This window comes from Schistocerca serialis, chromosome 2, assembly GCF_023864345.2.
Source record: "Schistocerca serialis cubense isolate TAMUIC-IGC-003099 chromosome 2, iqSchSeri2.2, whole genome shotgun sequence".
In the NCBI taxonomy this organism is placed as follows: Eukaryota; Metazoa; Arthropoda; class Insecta; order Orthoptera; family Acrididae; genus Schistocerca; species Schistocerca serialis.
The window spans coordinates 1,107,732,999-1,107,753,985 of NC_064639.1; the positions used below are offsets into that span (position 1 = coordinate 1,107,732,999).

The 20,987-nt window shown below is 38.6% G+C and overlaps 1 protein-coding gene across 4 annotated transcripts in view; it reads right to left on the reverse strand.

Annotated features, from left to right (window-relative positions):
* LOC126458563 (uncharacterized) overlaps nt 1-15,582 on the reverse strand; it is a 169,895-nt gene extending 154,313 nt beyond the window's left edge. The window contains exon 1 of one of the 4 annotated variants that reach the window (XM_050095686.1): nt 15,525-15,582. In XM_050095686.1, coding sequence (XP_049951643.1) covers nt 15,525-15,527 — 3 coding nt within the window. In that variant the 5' untranslated portion in view covers nt 15,528-15,582. Of the gene's footprint in view, nt 1-14,977; nt 15,305-15,394; nt 15,505-15,524 lie in introns of those variants that run through there. The other 3 variants (XM_050095684.1, XM_050095683.1, XM_050095685.1) reach the window with 3 other exon arrangements.
* Nucleotides 15,583-20,987: the final 5,405 nt, after the last annotated feature.

Here is a 20,987-nt window from a genome sequence, read left to right on the forward strand (position 1 = left end):
ATGTGCTGAGTTAGAAGAAATCTCCACGGACGGCTCTTCATTGTAGTATATGTTCCTTTCAGATTGTATTGACAATAAAGTTTATATTCAAATGGTAACACATTTTGTGCACCACCCTGTACATATAAATATGTTCAAGAAAGAGTTAAATTTTAATTTTTTATGATTCTGTGATACAATATTTTTTTCTGTAATCTAAACATGGCTGCTTGGTATACATTATTTTTAATGTTTGCTTTCACGTCTAAATCGTACAAATTGTGAACGGTTGTTGCACTATGTCCTTCTCATAGGGAATTTCACTGTAGAAAACGATCCACAACTGGACATCAACAACTCCAGCTCTTCTCGTTATTGTCTGACAGAAATTCAACATTACAGTCTCCAAAATAATTTCCTATTTAAGTCTATGTAATTTTATTCCAAGTGGTCCTAGCTATTTTATGAACCCTAAGATAATTTCTGCTTGTAGCTTGTAAACTGCCTGGTAGCTTGTAAACTGCCAAGTAATACAAGATTGAATACATAGTGATCCATTATTGTGGCACAGCTTTCAACACAATATTTATCAACTTGACTATCATAAACAGTTCCAATGGTTCTACAGTAGTAAAATATTAGCTTGTATCAATCAAGATGCTCTGGATCTATTTCCATCTGACATTATGATAAGCATAATAAACTGTGCAACAAAACTAAAGGGTTACTTTTTTGAAACCCATCAATTTTTCCCATTGTGATGTAGAAGCTCAAAATTTGGCTTTTAAAGTTCCTAAAACCTTCCTCTGTAATGGTGCAAAAGCATGAGACCTTGTGTCACCTTCAGGTTCTGAGATGCTTCAATAAGGCAGTGTCGACACATGCAAAAAAAGAAAGGCCACAGTTCAGAAACTCATTTCAGGTGAAGGTGGGTTAATGTTATCATGTTGGCACCACATTTCACCATAATTCTGCCCAATGCCACTGTGGACACATCACACCTCCTCTTACCCATACCTCAACCCTTCTCTTGATGTCTTTGTGACAAGGGTCACAATCGCATCACCCAGAATTTCCCCAAAGGTCTCTTTAATTTTCCTGTAGGCAGAATATATCTTACCCCTAGTGATATATGCCTCTACATCCTGAAAGTTGTCCTCTAGCCATCCCTGCTTAGCCAAAAAAAATCAAGGGTTGTTCAGAGTTTCAAAGGAAGCATTATACGACAATTGATGGAAAAAGAAGAAAGAAATGTGACTGAAAACAAATGGGTATTTTTTAGAGGTGAAACAGCAAAGGCAGTAAAGGATCGCAGAAAAAGAGCATGGTCCAGAAGAAATCCCTGAATAACACATGAGGTACTGAATTTGGCTGAGCAAGGGAGCAAATATAAAAATGAAGCAGGCAAAAGGGAATACAGACATCTGAAAACTAAATTAAAAGGAAGTGCAAAACGGTTAAATGTGTAGGGCCAGAGGACAAATGCAAAGCTGTAGAAACATAAATGACTACAGGAAAGATGGATGATGCCTATAGGAGTATTAAAGAAAGCAAGGGAGCAAGAAGCTATCTACAACTTGAGCAGCAACAAGATTGCAGTTGTGTGTCATAGAACAAGAAGGGGAAGCAGTAGTTTAGAGCAGAGTGAAACGTCATTATTGCCAATTCCAGAAGTTCTTCAGTCTGAATACTGAGTAAGCTGTGAAGGAATCCAAGGAGAAATTCAGAAAGTAAATTTAAGTTCTGGGAGAAGATCTTAAAATTTTGAGGTTTGTTGATGACGTAACTCTGTCAGAGACAGCAAAGTATTTGCAGCAATGGAATGGAATGGCTAATGTCTTGGAAAGAGGTTAGTTCTACAAGATGAATACCAATGAACATAAAACAAAGGCAAAGGAATTACGTCAGGTGATGTTGAGGGAACTAGATTAGGAAATGGGGCAATGAAAGTAGTAGTAGACTTCTGCTATTTGGATAGCAAAATAAATGATGATGGCCGAAATATAGAGGACCTTATTGATGGCATTAGTATAGAGATGGGGATTATTGATCAAGGTATCATAGCAATTATGGCTCCAAACTTGATAAATCAGTCAAAAAGGCTAGGAGAGGGTTTTTCTGCTAGAAAGAGTAGGTAAGCAGTTGTTAGCATCTCACTTAGACAGTGAATTGCAATCATTTAGTTCCAGTATGATGTAAACAGAGGAATTAGGGGCAAAGTTTAAAAAGACTGTAAATCAGGCTCTGGACAAGTGTATGCCTAGTTGTAGATTAACGACAGAAAAGACCCACTGTGGTTTAGCAACGAAATTCGGAAAATGATAAGGAAGCTAAGGCTGTTGCAATCTTGGTTCAAAAGAGAATTCACAAATAATGAAAGGCAAAAGTTAGTAGAGATTCATACGCCTCTGAACAGATCTATGCACACAGTACACAACTAGCACCATACCATAGGAAAGGATCTGGCCGAGAATCCAAGAAAATTCTGGTCCATAAAATTGTTTTGTGGCTCTAAGGTTTCCATTCGGTAACTCATTGACAAGTCTGGTGTAACAGTTGAGACAGCAAAACGAAAGCTAAAGTTTTTAATTCCACAATTAAGAAGTTGTTCAGGCAGGAGAATTGTACAAACATACTGTCGTTTGATGCATAGAGTCCCATACCGACAACATAGTAATAAGCATTCATAGTGTGAAGAAACATCTGAAAGAGCGGAAAACAAATAAGTCGCCAGGTCCATATGGAAACCCAATTCAGTTTTACAAAGAGTATTCTATAGCATTGACTCCTTACTAATTTGCATTTATTGTGACCCTCTCGCCCAATGCAAAGTCCCAAGCACCTGGAAATAAGTGGCGGTGACTCTTGTATATAAGAAGGTTAGAAGAACAGGCCCACAAAACTACAGCCCAACATCCTTAACATCAGTTTGCTACAGAATTCTATTCTGAGTTCAAATGATAAATTTCCTAGAGACCAAACCCAAATGCTTATATCTATAAATACCCTAAATGCTAATATCTACCCTAAATGCTTATATCTATGAATCAGTAAAATTTTAGAAAGCACTGCTTGTGTGAAACTCAGCTTGCCCGTCTTCTTGTGATATACTCTGAACTATGGATGGTGGGCAACAGGCAGATTCCACATTTCAGATTTCCGAAAAGCATTTGACACCATACTACACTGCAGATTGTTAACAAAGTTATGAGCATACAGAATAGGTTATCGTATATGTAAGTGATTCGAAGACTTCATAACAGGACACAGTATGTTGTCCTTCATCATGAGTTTTCATCAGAGACAAGAGTATCATCAGGAGTGCCCAATGGAAGTGTGATAGGACCGCTACTATTTTTTGTATACACAAATAATCTAGTGGGCAGGGCGGGCAGCAGTCCACAGTTGTTTGTTGATGATGCTGTGGTGTAAGGGGACGTGTTGAAGATAAGTGATTGCAGGACGATACAAGATGACCTGGACAAAATTTCTAACTGATGTGTTGAATGGCACATAGCTCAAAATGTAGAAAAATGTAAGTTAATGTGGATGAGTAGAGCAAACAAACCTGTAATGTTCAGATACAGCATTGATAGTGTCCTGCTCAACACAATCATGGAGTTTAAATATCTGGGTGTAACACTGCAAAGCGACATAAAGTGGAATATGAGCATATGAGGATTTTGGTAAGAAATGTGAATTCTTGACTTTCATTTATTGAGTGAATTTTAGGAAAGTGTGGCACATTTGTAAAGGATACTGCGTATGGGACATTAGTGCAACCTGTTATTGAGTGCCACTCTAACGTTTAGGATCCACACTGGGTTGGATTACAGTAAGACATTGAAGAAATTCAGAGGTGGGCTGCTAGATTTGTTACCAGTAGGTTTGAACAACATGCAGGAATTGCTTCAGGAAACGAAAAGGGAAATCTCCGGAGGAAAGACAATATCCTTTTCAAGGATCACTAGTACTGAGAAAATTTAGAGAACAGGCATTTGAAAATGGCTGCAGAACGATCATACTGCCACCACCATACATTTCATCTAAGGACCACAGAGATAAGATATGAGAGCTTAGGGCTCATAAGGAGGCATACAGACAATCGCTCTATCTGCAAGTGGGACACGAAAGGAAACAAATAGTAGTGGCACAGGGTACCCTCAGCCATGCACTGTAGGGTAACTTGCGTAGTAAGTATGTAGATGTAGATAAAATAACACTAGCAATAGCAAGAAGAGCACTGCTCAAAAAGAGAAATCTGTTAACAATGAATATAAATTTAAATGTAAAAAAGGTCTTTTCTGAGGTATTTGACTGGAGAGTAGCCTTGTAAAGAAGTTAAACATAGGAAATAAATGGCTAAGGCAACAAAAGCTTTTGAAATGTGCTATGAATGAATGCTGAAAGTCAGGTGAGTAGATTAAATAACAAATGACACTGCACTTAACTGAATTACGGAAAAAAGAAATTTATGACACTATTTGATGAAAAGAATGGAGAGGTTCATATAATACATCATTAGGTTAGGTTAGGTTAGGTTAGGCATCAAGATGTAGTCAGTTTCGTAATGGAATGAATTCTGATGGGTAAAAATTGTAGGTGAAGACCAAGGCTCGAAATAAGTAATCAGGTTCATATGGATGTAGGCTGCAGTAGTTATGCGGAGTTAAAATACTTTCACTGGACAGATTAGTGTGGAGAGCTGTTTGAAACCAGTCTTCGTAATGAAGACAACAACAGCAGCAACAATTACAATTAGACCAAATTCCAAACAATATTTTCAAAAAAACTTTCTAACTTTTAAATTTATATTCAATGTTAACAACAATTTGTAAAGGAGGGAAAGTTTAAACACTGAGGAAGCCAGACACCTGTTGGACCTGGTTATAACAATCTGGAATATTGTTTAATGTTGAGCAACCAGAAGAGAGAAGTCATGAAGTACCTGATGTTGTATCCCTTATAGCAGTAAACTGCAACAGCCACACAGCAATAAACAAAAAAGGGAGCAGAACAAATGTTTGGAGATGATCCACTCAAACCAGCAAAATCTTAGAAATAAACTTGACATATTACAAGTATTGATAACAGAGTTTCTGCCACACTTGTGGAAAATAACAGAACATGGTCTTAAATCTTATGAATTTAATTACACTGCCATAAATCAGATGGTCCTTTGAATTATGGGAATTCACTCATATGCAAACTCCATCCACAACCAGACTGTTTCTGCTAGTATCTCAGCTGTAAATCATTAAACCATCTCTAGAGCAAGCTGTAAAGACTGACAGTAAAGCAGTGCAGCCCACCTCAAATACCGGTAGGGGTAGTTAACTGTGCAAGCATACACGAATAATCATAATGGGAGAAATATCACAACTAGCTTTGACAACGCCTCCTGGTAACAGTGCTGTGTCACACATTCTGGCCGACATGAACAGTACTATTGTCTATGAATGTTAACTATTGCCAATGCCAGATACCACATTTTTCGAGGTTAAAACCATCGACAATTAAATTGCTCATCAAAACATATTTCAATGGCTTCCCTGACAACCAGATCCCAAAAGGATGAAACAAATGTTAAAATGAGGACATTCACGTAGTCAATAGTGTAGCTTCACTGACTGCTGTTCTAAGTCACTGCATATTTAGCAGGCTGTAGCAGGCAGTTATAGCATTAATGTTCCACTGAACATTATCGAACAGCATGTAAAGTATGCAGAGGACCGGTGCATGCTACAGGGAGTGGAAACTGACCCTCAACATAAAAAAATTTAACATACTGCAAATACATACACAGAAAGACCCAAAATTATTTTATTGTAAAAAAGGAGAACAATCACTGGAACCAGTACTTCCATAAAATATCTAGGAGTATGCATATGGAGTGATTTGAAAAGGAACAACCATACAAAATTAATCACGAGTTAGGTGGATGCCAGACTGATTCATTAGGAGAATCCCCAGCAAATGAAGTCTATCGACAAAGGAAGTAGCTTACAAATTACTCATTCAACCAATATACTGCGTGTCAGAATGGGATCCCAATCAGATAGGACTGAAAAGAGGAAATAGAAAAGATCCAAAGAAGAGTGGCACCTTTTGTTACCGGTTCATTTAGTAAGCACAAAAGAATTACAGAGATGGTCAACCAATTCCAGTGGCAGACGCTGCAAGAGAGAGCTCCTGCATCACAGTGTTGTTTAATTGTTGAACTTACAAGAGCATACACTTCTAAAAGGGTCAAAAAATATATTGCTACCTCCTACATCTTGTGAAAAAGTCATGAAGATAAAACTAGAGAGATTCAAGCCAACACCCAGGTTTAACAGCAATCATTCTCCTTCGCACTATTCGTGACTGGAACGGGAAAGGGGGAAGTAACAGTGGTACACAAAGTACCCTCTGCCACACACCACAAGGTGAATTGTGATAGATGCAGATGTATGTCCATTATATGACACGCCACAAAGACAAGGAATCTTACACGGGCCTGACTTCTGTAGAGTCAACTATCCTTCACAAAGTCAACGAATGTGGCTACGTACCTTTGGTGATCGCAGAAAAGTAACATTCACTTTATGCTTTGCGAGCATACAACCTACAAATAGTAGGAAGGTGACAGGCTTGAAACTTCTCTCTTCAGTTTCTTCAGGTGAAATACTCATCTTCAGTTTGAATCGCAAAGCCCTGCGGGCCTTCTTTGGTGGATAGCCTTTATACTGAAAAACTTTTTTGAGATTTGAGGCACCATTGGTCAGCACAGGATGATGACAGTTGTCCCCTTGTGGGTACAGATCCATATGTATCGGCTTGCATAAGAAACTATACCTCAGGGTGTTCCGAGTTTTATGTTGAAAATCCTCAATTCTTTGATGGACATATTCCATTCTGTCTTCGCCTATCTTATTTACCCTCTACAGTACCACAGAAGTTATTCCTTGATATCTTAATACCGGGTGATCAAAAAGTCAGTATAAATTTGAAAACTTAATAAACCACGGAATAATGTATATAGAGAGGTAAAAATTGACACACATGCTTGGAATGACATGGGGTTTTCTTAGGAAAAAAAAAAAGTTCACAAAATGTCCGACATATGGCGCTGGACAGAAAAACATCAGTGACTGCGCATGAAAATTGTGTATAAAAGGAGCTGTAATGAGAGAGAGAATCAGATGCGCCAGCAGTCACAGCATGTTGACGTTACCTGAAGAGGCACTTTTAGTGAAGCTGTATTATCAGAATGGGGAATGTGCTAGTTCAGCGTTACGATCCTATCGCCATAGGAAGGGGATTCGAACGGGTACAGGTCCGTTGGCAAATATAGCTGTGGCGAGAATGATTTCGAAGTTCGAAGCCACGGGTTGTTTAGACGATAGACCCCGTAGTGGCCGAGCGAGCACAAGGCGTAATGCCGCTGAGACATTTCAGGAAGAAATGGAGACTGTAGTGGGTTCGTCTATGCACGGGGAAGTCAGCGCTCGCACAGTCGCACCGGCATTCCATACACTACTGTTTGCTTGGCACTTTGGCGTACTCTCCAATGCTATCCGTACAAAATCCATCGGCATCATGAACTGTTACCTGACGATTTAGTGAAGCAGAGGGCATTTGCGGTGTGGGCATTTCAAAAGATGGCGGAAGATGACGATTGGTTGAGTAATGTGTTGTGGACCGACGAAGCTCATTACACACTCTGAGGGTCTGTCAACGCCCACAACTGCAGAATTTGGGCTACCAAAAATCCTAGAACTGCCGTGGAAACTCCATTGCACGACGAGAAAGTCACATTATGGGTTGGATTAACCACATCTATTGTTATCGAGCCTTTTTTCTTCGAAGAAATACGTTATTCTGGTTTCGTAACTGCTACCGTGACGGGTGAGAGGTACGCCAATATGTTCATCCCCAGCCTGGCTGATAAACACCTGCTGGAACGTACGATGTTTATGCAAGATGGAGCTCTACCCCATATTGCCAGATGCGTGAAAGATCTCTTGCACACGTCGTTTGGTGATGATCGTGCGCTCAGCCATGACTTTCGTCATGCTTGGCCTCCCAAGTCCCCAGATCTCAGTCCGTGTGATTATTGGCTTTGGGGTTACCTGAAGTCGCAAGTGTATTGTGATCGATCGACATCTCTAGGGATGCTAAAAGACAACATCCGACACCAATGCCTCACCATAACTCCGGACATGCTTTACAGTGCTGTTCACAACATTATTCCTCGACTACAGCTAATGCTGAGGAATGATGGTGGGTATATTGAGTATTTCCTGTAAAGAACTTCATCTTTGTTTTGTCTTACTTTGTTATGCTAATTATTGCTATTCTGATCAGATGAAGCGCCATCTGTCGGACATTTTTTGAACTTACGTATTTTTTTGGTTATAATAAAACACCATGTCATTCCAAGCATGTGTGTTAATTTGTACTTCTCTATCTACATTATTCTGTGATTTATTCAGTTTTCAAATTTATACTGACTTTTTGATCATCCGGTACATGTCCTATCATGCAGCCCCTTCTTCTTGTCAATGTTTCCCCCAAGTCCCTCTCCTCACCAACTCTACAAAGAACCTCCTCATTTCTTAACTTATCACTTTATCTAATTTTCTATAGGTCAAATCATAAAAATGTTTTGATTCTTTTCTTTTCCAGTTTTCTGACAGTCCATGCCTCACTTGCATACAATAATGCACTCAAATGAACATTGTTCGAAATTTCTTCAACAAATTAAGATTGATGTTTAATATTAGTAGGCTTCTTTTGGCCAGGAGCACATTCTTTGTGGTGCCTGCTTTTTATGTCCTTGCTTCTTCTGTCTTGTGCTACTTGCCTTCCAAGGTAACAGAATTACTTCACATCATCAGTTCAACGTCCCCAATGTTGATGTTAAGTTTATTGGCCATCTCATTTCTGCAATCCTCATTACTTTTTTTCTTTCTCAGATTTACTCCATAATGTGTTCTCATTAGAATGTTCATTTGATGTAATAGCTACTGCAATTCTCGCTCACTTTCACTAGGGATAGGTTAGATTTACTGAAAAATTCAAACATCTAACATCATTTCACATTGTCAAACACTCTTTCTGTGTCAACAAACCCTATGAATATATCTTGATTTTTCATAAATCTTGCTTCCATCTTACAGAGTCTCAATTTCCTTTTCCATCCATCCGTATATTATCCTCACCAGCAGCTTGGGATGCATGAGCTTTCAAACTGATTCTGTGATAATTCTCACACTTGCCTGCCCTTATATTTTTAGGACTGTGTGTATTCTATAGTTCTGAAAGTCTGATTGTATGCCCCAGACTCATAGACAGTAAAAACCCATTTGAATAACTTTACAGACATGGAAATTAATAGTGACTTATGCCTCAGTAAACTACTAATAGGTTACCACAAAGAAGTGCGGACTGATGCATGGATTAAAATAAAGAGAATTTTGCCATGAACTATTTGTAAAACATCAATACCTAATGATGTTCATGACAACAAAATTAGAAGTAAGGGTAACTACAGCAGAAATATAGCTAAATTAAGAATAAAAGATCAAAGTCCATGTGTGAATGGTGAAATATAGCTTAACAAGCTCCTCATCACCATAACAACTCGTGAATCAAACTTACCTAGCATAAAATTTAAATAGGCCTACTTTCTCATAAAAAACAGTTTGCATTAGTTTGTTGAATTTTAAACAGCAAGACCGTCAATTCATTCCCTAATCATTCATAATTAATAACATTATAGTTGTTGTTGTGGTCTTCAGTCCAGAGACTGGTTCGATGCAGCTCTCCATGCTACTCTATCCTGTGCAAGCTTCTTCATCTCCCAGTACTTACTGCAACCTACATCCTTCTGAATCTGTTCAGGGTATTCACCTCTCGGTCTCCCTCTACAATTTTTACCCTCCATGCTGCCCTCCAATACCAAATTGGTGATAACTTGAAGCCTCAGAATATGTCCTACCAAGCGATCCCTTCTTCTAGTCAAGTTGTGCCACAAATTTCTCTACTCCCCAATTCTAGTCAATACCTCCTCATTAGTTAAGTGATCTACCCATCTAATCTTCAGCATTCTTCTGTAGCACCGTATTTCGAAAGCTTCTATTCTCTTCTTGTCTACACTATTTACCGCCCACGTTTCACTTCCATAAACGGCTACACTCCATACAAATACTTTCAGAAACAAATTCCCGACAGCTACATCAATACTCGATATTAACAAATTTCTCTTCTTCAGAAACGCTTTCCTTGCCATTGCCAGTCTACATTTTATATCCTCTCTACTTCGACCATCATCAGTTATTTTGCTCCCCAAATAGCAAACTCAATTACTACTTTAAGCGTCTCATTTCCTAATCTAATTCCCTCAGCATCACGCGATTAAATTCAACTACATTCCATTAGGCTCATTTTGCTTTTGTTGATGATCATCTTATTTCCTCCTATCAAGACATTGACCATTCCATTCAGCTACTCTCCAGGTCCTTTGCTGTCTCTGGCAGAATTACAATGTCATCGGCAAACCTCAAAGTTTTTATTTCTTCTCCATGGATTTTAATTCCTATTCCAAATTTTTCTTTTGTTTCCTTTACTCCTTGCTCAATATACAGATTGAATAACATCGAGGATAGGCTAAACCCTGTCTCACCCCTTCCCAACCACTGCTTCCCTGTCATGCCCCTCGACTCTTTCAACTGCCATCTGGTTTCTCTACAAATTGTAAATAGCCTTTCGCTCCCTGTATTTTACCCCTGCCACCTTTAGAATTTGAAAGAGAGTATTCCAGTCAACATTCGCAAAAGCTTTCTCTACATCTACAAATGCTAGAAACATAGGTTTGCCTTTAGTAATCTATTTTCTAAGATAAGTCGTAGGGTCAGTATAGCCTCACGTGTTCCAACATTTCTACGGAATCCAAACTGATCTTCCCCAATGGTGCCTTCTACCAGTTTTTCCATTCTTCTGTAAAGAATTCGTGTTAGTATTTTGCAGCCATGGATTATTAAACTGATAGTTCGGTATTTTTCACATCTGTCAACCCCTGGTTTCCTTGGGACTGGAATTATTATATTCTTCTTGAAGTCTGAGGGTATTTAGCCTGTCTCATAAATCTTGCTCACCAGACGGTAGAGTTTTATCACGGCTGGCTCTCCCAAGGCTATCTGTAGTTCTAATGGAATGTTGTCTACACCCAGGGCCTAGTTTCGACTTAGGTCTTTCAGTGCTCTGTCAAACTCTTCACGCAGTATCATATCTCCCATTTCATCTTCATCTACATCCTCTTCCATTTCCATAATATTGTCCTGAAGAATATCACCCTTGTATAGACCCTCTATGTACTCCTTCCACCTTTCTGCTTTCCCTTCTTTGCTTTGAACTGGGTTTCCATCTGAGCTCCTGATATTCATGCAAGTGGTTCTCTTTTCTCCAAAGGTCTCCTTAATTTTCCTGTAGGCAGTATCTATCTTACCCCTAGGGATATACTCCTCTACATCATTACATTTGTCCTCTAGCCATTCCTGCTTGCTATTTTGCACTTCCTCTCGATCTCATTTTTGAGACATTTGTATTCCTTTTTGCCTGCTTCATTTACCGCATTTTCTCCTTTCATAAAATAAATTCAATATCTCTTGTGTTACCCAAGGATTTCTATTAGCCCTCGTCTTTTTACTTACTTTATCCTCTGCTGCCTTCATGCTTTGATCTCTCAAAGTTACCCATTCTTCTTCTACTGTATTTCTTTCCCCCATTAATATCAATCATTCCCTAATGCTCTCCCTGAAACTCTCTACAGCTCTGGTTTTGTCAGTTTATCCAGGTCTCATCTCCTTAAATTCCCACTTTTTTGCAGTTCGTTCAGTTTTAATCTACAGTTCATAACCAACAGATTGTGGTCAGAGTCCACGTCTGCCCCTGGAAATGTCTTACATTTTAAAACCTGGTTCCTAAATCTCTGTCTTACCATTATATAATCTATCTGTAAAACCTTCCAGTATCTCCAGGATTCTTCCATGCATACAACCATCTTTCATGAATTCTTGAACCAAGTGTTAGCTATGATTAAGTTATGCTCTGTTCAAAATTCTACCAGGTGGCCTACTCTTTCATTCCTTACCCCCAGTCCATATTCACCTACTACGTTTCCTTCTCTTCCTTTTCCTGCTATATAATTCCAGTCACCCATGACTATTAAATTTTCATCTCCGTTCACTATCTGAATAATTTCTTTTATCTCATCATACATTTCATCAATCTCTTCATCATCTGCGGAGCTAGCTGGCACATAAACTTTTACTACTGTGGTAGGTGTGGGCTTCGTATCTATCTTGGCCACAATAATGCGTTCACTATACTGTGTGTAGTAGCTTACCCGCATTCCTATTTTTTTTATTCATAACTAAACCCACTCCTGCATTACCCCTATTTGCTCTTGTATTTATAAGCCTGTATTCACCTCACCATAAGTCTTATTCCTACCGCCACAGAACTTCACTAACTTCCACTATATCTAATTTTAATCTATACATTACCTTTTTTAAATTTTCTAACCTACCTGCCCGATTAAGGGATCTGACATTCTGCGCTCCGACCCGTAGAATGCCAGTTTTCGTTCTCCTGGTAACAATGTCATCCTGAGTAATACCCGCTCGGAAATCCGAATAGAGGACTATATTACCTCTGGAATATTTTACCCAGGAGGATGCCATCATCATCTAACCATACAGTAAAGATGCATGCTCTCGGGAAAAATTACGGCTGTAGTTTCCCATTGCTTTCAGCCACTCGCACTATCGGCACAGCAAGGCCGTTTTGGACAGTGTTACAGGCCGGATCAGTCAATCATCCAGACTGTTGCCCCTACAACTACTGAAAAGGCTGCTGCCCCTCTTCAGGAACCACACGTTTGTCTGGCCTCTCAACAGATACCCCTCCGTTGTGGTTGCACCTACAGTACGGCTGTCTGTATTGCTGAGGCATGCAAGCCTCCCCACCAACGGCAAGGTCCATGGGGTGGTAACATTATAGTAGTCTCCAAAAAACTTTTATATTATCAGTTACTACTATCACCAGCATCATTGCATTAAATACACAAACCCAACAACACTGTTATACCACGTCCAGTGAATAACACAAGCCTACAGTATATTCCTTGAAATGTGGCTTCATATGTCATGTACAAGGTGTCTTCGATGTTTTTATTTGTATGTTTCTCTTGTAGACCTCCTCCTTTTGTTAGGTTTACAAAATAATTTTTTTTTTTACTGGTGATTTTGGTTTAGGCTACGTGGCTTAACTTACCCTCTATGCTAAGTGAGATGGCAAGTGTACAGAATGTTGCAATAGCATTATTCTGATTAGACCTGTCACGTCATCTCAGTTTTTTGGTTTTTGCTTTGTTAACTGTTTCGTGTTGTTAGTGAAACCATCCGGTGATTATTTCTTCAGAATTATTTCTTGGGGCTCAAATCTCTGTCATGTTAATGACTATTGGTCTATCAGCACAGTTATCACATTATTCATTACCCTCGTAAAACAGTGTAATTTTTTATTATTTAGTTCTTTATGTACAGTGTACACTTAAACATGACATTTGAAAAAAGTGTCATGCTTCAAAAAATTAAAACTAAATAAATATAGAATATCAGAGATACATCTTGATTCGACAACTGTTAACATTTTGTACTTTTCCCCGTACCATTGGCTGCACTTAATTACTTTGTCATATTTGAATTGTTCATAACTTTTCAAACCTCAAGTTTTTGTATATTTCTTAATGTAGCCTGTCACATTAGCTTAAATCTACTATAGTAATACTGTCACCTGGGATACAGATTGGTTGTCTGGGCTCATCAACATCCCACCGAACAGCTTTCAGATACATGGGATCAAATAGAAACCCTTTTTTCCCTTATTAACTTGTATGGAAAGCTTAGAATGTTTTCACGTTACCAGTACTTAATATCATTCAGCAGCAATACTAGAAGTAAGAGATTTCTCAGATCCATACATACAGCAAAATTTTTGATTCATATAATATATTAATTTTTTTGTTTATCAACAATATTAGCAATAGAAATATGTGTTATTATTTAACAAAAATATTTATGAAAATTCCAAAACATGTTCCAGGTATGAAGAAAGAGAAAGTGAGAGTTGCAACCAATAAATAAGATACACCATGAGAGGGTTTATGTTGTACAGATACCCCATTTCACCAGTCAAGAAGGCAGCAGATGAGGAAAATTGTGCAAGCTTTCCAAGATTTTATAAACTATTTGTAGAGGTCAAAAGAGCTGAATGACAGACACAGGGAGTACACAATGGAAGTAATGACAGCCTAGAAGTAACTTGACATCCGACGAGCCACATCAAGCCTTTCGAGATATGGTAAAAATCATAAAATGGCACCTATACATTTTTCGGTTTCAATAGAAAACATAACAGCTGCAGGAAAATGGATACAATTTTACCAACTGAAACAATGCAGAAATTATTCTACTTAACAACAAACGAGACAGACAAGAAATTAAGTATAATCTTATTAACTAGTATCAAAAATTGCACAGAAACGACATTACTGTTTAATGAGCCACTTGAACAAACTGGGCAAAATCCATGAAAATGCCTAAAGAGACCGTTAATCATCTGTACATGGCAAATGGTGGTGGCGGTAAAACAGAAAATTGTGGTTACTACGGCACAAGAAAGACAACTGCCACATAGTGGCATAATTGGCGGTATGCAATTTTCAACAAGGAACTTAAAACGTCACAACTAAAGACGTTCTCCGGACCTCTTTTGGTATTAAATATGCTATCTACCTAATTAATTAAATACAATCCTTATCATATATGTAAGGGTTGAGCAAACAATCATTCAATTACAATGCTTACTTAACTCTAAAATATGAACTCCTGTTTTAACAAACACGTAAAATTACACGAAATACAATCATCACACTTATTCGGAATCTCACCAACCAAATGAGACAGGTCATACACGGGAGGATTTTGCTCGCTGTGCCCAGCAACCAGGTTTTGTGGTTCTCCTAAAATGATTTCAGGCGAATATTGGGAAACTTCCTTACTGAAGGACTCGGTCGACAGCCTGTCGTACCCCCGCGAAAACACACTCATATATGTGAAACACATTTTAGCAATTTATTTTCACTGTATTGTGGTGCCAAAATGACAAAAGCTATTTCGTTGTCACTTTCCCTGGATGAATAAATGAACAAAACAAACAGAAATATTTGCTACTTCGTCACTATTACACTTGCTTACACAAATGCAACAAAATTTAACTGGGTTAACAATACGCGGATGCTTCCTCTATGATGGCACACATTTATTCAAAGCAAAAAGCGCATATAAAAAGTGAAAATGCAACCAACAATAATTCTGAGATCCATCTCTGCGACGATCACATCAGGAAGTATGGTAATAATTTCATTACACTGTGTCATGCTAAGAAACAAACATTCAATACACAAAAAAGTTAACACGCTAACATCTTGACAGTACCATTGTTACAGCGCGCAAGTCACTGGGCTATAATTAGCATAACAATATTAACAACAATGGTTAATGAATAAACCACATTACTACTCGCAAGAACTTCGTAAACACTATATTTTCACAACAACCGCGTCCAGGACAATCATTGCACTTCATGTAAACAGAAAGATATCTAACTTCACCGCGTAAGTTATAATCTTCGACCATAGATATTGGTCGAAGGTTATAATCTACCGACAGCCAACATGGGGGTGAAACTCATATCGGGACTTCCGGATACATTTCCTTGGTTCACTACTAAGCCTACTGGAGCATTTCCAGATTATCAATCCATCATCTCGGTTCCTTATTTGGTGCTTCAAAATCTTCCATATTTATTAAGGTTTCGTTTAAGACAGATGCTGGTTGTGTTCATGGTATTCATATATGTATTGTACTGTTTGAATTGCACTGTAAATATGTTGCTCCTACTGTGCTAAAATTTTTGCTAGCGGCCGCAATACTAGGTGGAGTAAATGATACCTTATTTGCTTTTGTTTTATATAAAACAGAACTTAGCTTTGTCGCACGGTTTGCTGTGAACTCACATATATTTGTTACTGCTTATGTATCAATGTATGCACTGTTCGATTTTTAACTCCGCTTTGTAGATGTTGCTTCTTGCCACTGCGACTGCTCCGGTAAGAAAATACTGAATTTTTGTATTTTTTCTCAATTGTGTTCATTTGTATACGCATTGTTATAATACGAAAGGACTTCGTGAAATTCGAAAGAGAAATATAAGTAGTTCAAGTGAATATCTATGGAAATGCAGAAATTGTCAAGGAAGAGAGAGTGAATCACATTGTGAAACAGCTTGGGATAGGATTAAGAAGTGTGGTGAAGGAAAGTGACTCTCAGTGGGAAAGCACACGCCAAGCAGAATTACATAAAACTGCTATCCATTCTGCATTGAGTCCATCTGTTGTTGTTAGAATGATCTCTCTTTATCAGAGGATGGCATCTGATACATTTCTCTCCATATGCAGCGCTGGAAAGACTCAAAATGCAGATCAATGATTAAACAGTTAACCTGATCAGAGTGCCCATAGGATGTATTGTATTCAAAGGAACACTAGAACCAACTGTAACAGAAGCTGCTTCACAGTTCAGTCAAAGCTGCTACATTCAGGAGAATGATGGTTCAAATCCAGCAATCCTGATTTAGGTTTTCCATGATTTCCCTAAATAGCTTCAGGCAAATGCCGGGATGGTTCCTTTGAATGGGCATGGCCGACTTCCTTCCCCATCCTTCCCTAATTCGATGGGACTGATGGCCTAGCTGACTGGTTCCCTCCCACAAATCAATCAACCAACCAAAGGTGCTGTCTGACAGAAGCAACAAGAACAACAAAGACCACTCCACTATCAGCAAGAAGGACGTGAAGGGGCAAAGTTGGAGACAAGTGAAGAAGTAAGTAAAAGGCCAAACAGTGCATAGAATTTGAAAAAAGAAGAGCTATGCATCCAGACTGATGGCCACACAAGCTAAAGAAGCTCAGAACAGAGTAGAAAAAACAACTTACAGCCCAGGTCGATTTCAGAGCAAGGGCTGGGGAGTGATTGTGTTGTCTATCACTGAGTGCATTTATCACTAATTTTTGAAACTAGACATCCAAATACAACTTTATTATAGCAAAAATTCACTAAATTGGATGAAATTTTTAGAGAAAACTCTTACTATCAGTATTAACATTCTTGAGCATAATTTAGAAAAAATAATTTAGAAAAGAAAACATAGATACGTGAAAGTTTTGATTATTTCAATAAAATCATTCAGAACTTTGAAAATTGATTTTAAGATCATCATAAAAGACATACAAAAAAGCTTACACAAAAATGTTTGTCTATATTATTAAATACAGTCTTCAATTTTCGAAGCACATTAAAGTAAATTTACTACACAAAAGAGATTCTCAGAAAAACCTTAAAGATGAAATAAAATAATAATTTCTCAGAAACTGTTTGATATACCAACCAGTAACTCTGTAGTTATATGCACAAATTGTACATTCAAAATTTGAGACCAATTAATTAAATATGGAAAAGTTTCGTTTATTTACCAAACTATTCCCTTAAGCCCAGTACCAAATGGTGAAAGTGATATTATGACATACCATCTGTATACAAAAAGTTGTAACATACTATTGGAACTGAGGAACTAACAACAATAAAGTTTATTAATTACAAAAGCACTCTTCATAACATATATGGGCACATAAAAATCACTAATGTGAGGTATCACACAAATATAACACTTTGGCAGTGATATTAGTTATCACTCCTGCAGTGAGCCATATCTTTGTCACTCCAGCCTTCCTGAGTTTTCTGTAAATGATTCTACTTGTCATGGAGGTATATCACCATATACTGTGCACATCTGATCATTCTGTACATGCCCTTCTCGTCAATAAAATTCATGTTAACCTCAATCAATTGTATACTGCTTCATTCGACAAACAACCCACAATGGAATTCCTACAGTGGTAATCCCACAACGACCAGCAGCATCTATTTCAAAGTAACAAGTATACCGTCTGATATAGTATTAGCATTGACAATGAAGTCATTCCACGATTTGGACAGGATGGTGACTTTAAAAAAGTGACTTGCAAAATGTTCTCTTTCACCCAAACCAACCTACAATTTGTGTGAAGGACGAAAGTGACATTTGCAGGGCCCAGCCAGCTGCATCACATGAGAAAATTCTTGGTTTTCGATCTGGACTGTATATGGTCCATGAAATTTTGTCCACCATTGATCTCAGACTGAGCATTCCAACACATCATCAACAGAACTTCTGTACAGCACGTATACAATCACATTCTCAACCTCAGCTACCAAACTTCCAACCAGAACACCCAACAACAATGTTCACGATCATCGAGTTCACACTGTACAGTTCTGGAATCACCATTAATACTTCCATTTCATGTTCTTACTAAGCGACATAGCATTATTCATAAAGTCATATAACCACCTCCAGCTGAAGGCAAATCCACCACCGCAAAGGCAGCGTTGCTCCACCAATGCACCAAGACGCCAGAGTAACAACTATGCCAAGTAATTTACCATGAAAGATTGGGCAGCAGGAGACCATGCCAGCTGTGAAGACCTCTCCATGAATCAATCCACTTGTTTCTCATGCGTGCCAGCATATTTCAGATGCTCAGGTTACTTAAATTACGGCTTCAGACGCAGTCATCGATGATTTCACATGAATACAATATGAGGGTGAAACAAGTTATACTGGGTAAAGACTTTTCACAGCTCCACAGCAACGACAATACTCAACAATGACCGCCACCAGCACCTGATGGCTGCCATACGAAAATCATGATTTGTGCTATACATTTTATTTGCCTGTGCTGTCTCAAAGAATTGCATTCATTGCACTATTTGAAAACAAATATTAGTGGTTTATGGTTAGTGGGTATAGTGAAATCATTAGCCTCATGCCCAGAAGAGCCTGATAGCTTCGACAACTGCCAGAAACTCTTTCACATGCACTCCTTTTTTCTTTCCACTGTGCACTCAGTTTCCTGGAAAGAATACAAGGGGTGCCCAGCAAAGTTAACATATTGTTGCAAGACTGCACGTATTGCTGTCTGACTGGCATCTACCACAATTTAGCCAAAGATGCCGAGGGAACAGAATGTGCTAAAAGTGTCTCATTGACTATGCTTTCCTTCACTGCCTTGACAGCCTATTGCATTTATGGCGACCAAATGAGATTGTGTTTGTCCGTATCATTCGTGGTGGCTGTGAGTGCTGCTGTGAGAGCTTCTTGTAGTTCTTCTGTCCTGGATAGGTGTCAACAGTAAAAATTTACCGTTTTCAAAAATCTTCTTAATTCTTCGTAAGTAGCACGGAGTTTCACTTTTCAGTTTTTGTCCTAGCAAACACTTCTTATTATTGATGGTTGCACAATAGGCACTGACACGCTGGAAAACTTGCCTCAATTTCGATGCATGTTCAGTTGCTGCTTCGCAAAAAATCAATAGATTCTGAATGCAAACAAAACAGAAATGAAGCTCGTAAAAAAAATTATCAATAATTTCTTTCTAAGTCCAAAAGACGTGCGACCATGTTTAAAAAGACCAAAAGGCATATGACACTGTTCGCTACCTCCTCTGCTGCTGCTGGAATTTTCATGTAAGCGTTTGCGCAATCCACTTCGCTTAAAACAAGCTGTTAAATTCTTTCAAATTCAGCACAGGATACATATCTTGTATTGTCCTTGCATCTAGTGCCTGGAAGGTATCACTTGGTGTCCACGTTTCATTAATTAGCTTTGCCAGCTGCACCTTATCCGAATCTGAATGTTCATATTCAGTTAGGCTCAAAATGGTTCAAATGGCTCTGAGCACTATGGGACTTATCTTCTGAGGTCATCAGTCCCTAGAACTTAGAACTAATTAAACCTAACTAACCTAAGGACATCACAAACATCCATGCCCGAGGCAGGATTCGAACCTGCGACTGTAGCAGTCGCACGGTCCCAGACTGTAGCGCCTAGAACCGCTCGGCCACATCGGCCGGCTCAGTTACGGAATAGGAGGGTTTGGCTGTAATTTGGTCTTTTTAAAAGTCTGAATATTTCCTTTGGGGCAAATACACAAAAGTACCCATCAGTCCCTATCGTGACCATCAGTCCCTATTGTTTTTGTTAACTTGTAAATTGCCACACCGACGGATAGCTAAGTGGTTTATCTATCCTCAAGAATTCGATTTTGAAATAGTGTATATAAAAGGAAACCAGAACCTAATAGCTGATGCTCTTTCTCGATTACCACAAGACATAGAGGAATTTAACGATCTTTTAGAGCAGGAAGGTGAAAACAGCTGTGTTGATGAAAGAAAAAACTCTCCGGCTATAGTATGTCCACAAGTGTAAACAGAAGGAGCAAATACAGCAGGAAGAGACACGCTGGAGTAAGGTAAGAGCGAAATCTATGCAAAACGGTGATGAAAAGTTTAAAAGGGTTTTCACTATTCACAAAGATGTTCTGTTCCATAGGAACAGTCCTGAACAAGAACAATGGTGCACGTGTTTGCCAGATTTTATCTTGTACACACACAATAGTTGGCGCAATTATGAACTGAAAGTGCACTGACAAAATAGGTAAAAACTGTTATTTCTCCAACCTTAGACGAAGAGTTCTACAGGTGGCAAGGAAGTGTATTGTCTGCCAAAGAACAAAACATTCTTACATCTCCTTGGGACGCTGATATGTAAATCAGTTTGCCACCGCATCGAAGATTTCACAAAGGATCACGCCGCTAAACACAAGCTTCACGAATCTGTGCAGTGAAAGCTACTGTAAACGCATGCACGGACAATATGGCCTTGTATTGAACATGTGAGCGCGAACTGGGACGATAACAGACGTTGTGCTGCACGCACATGCTTCGCAAGCTAAATATTGT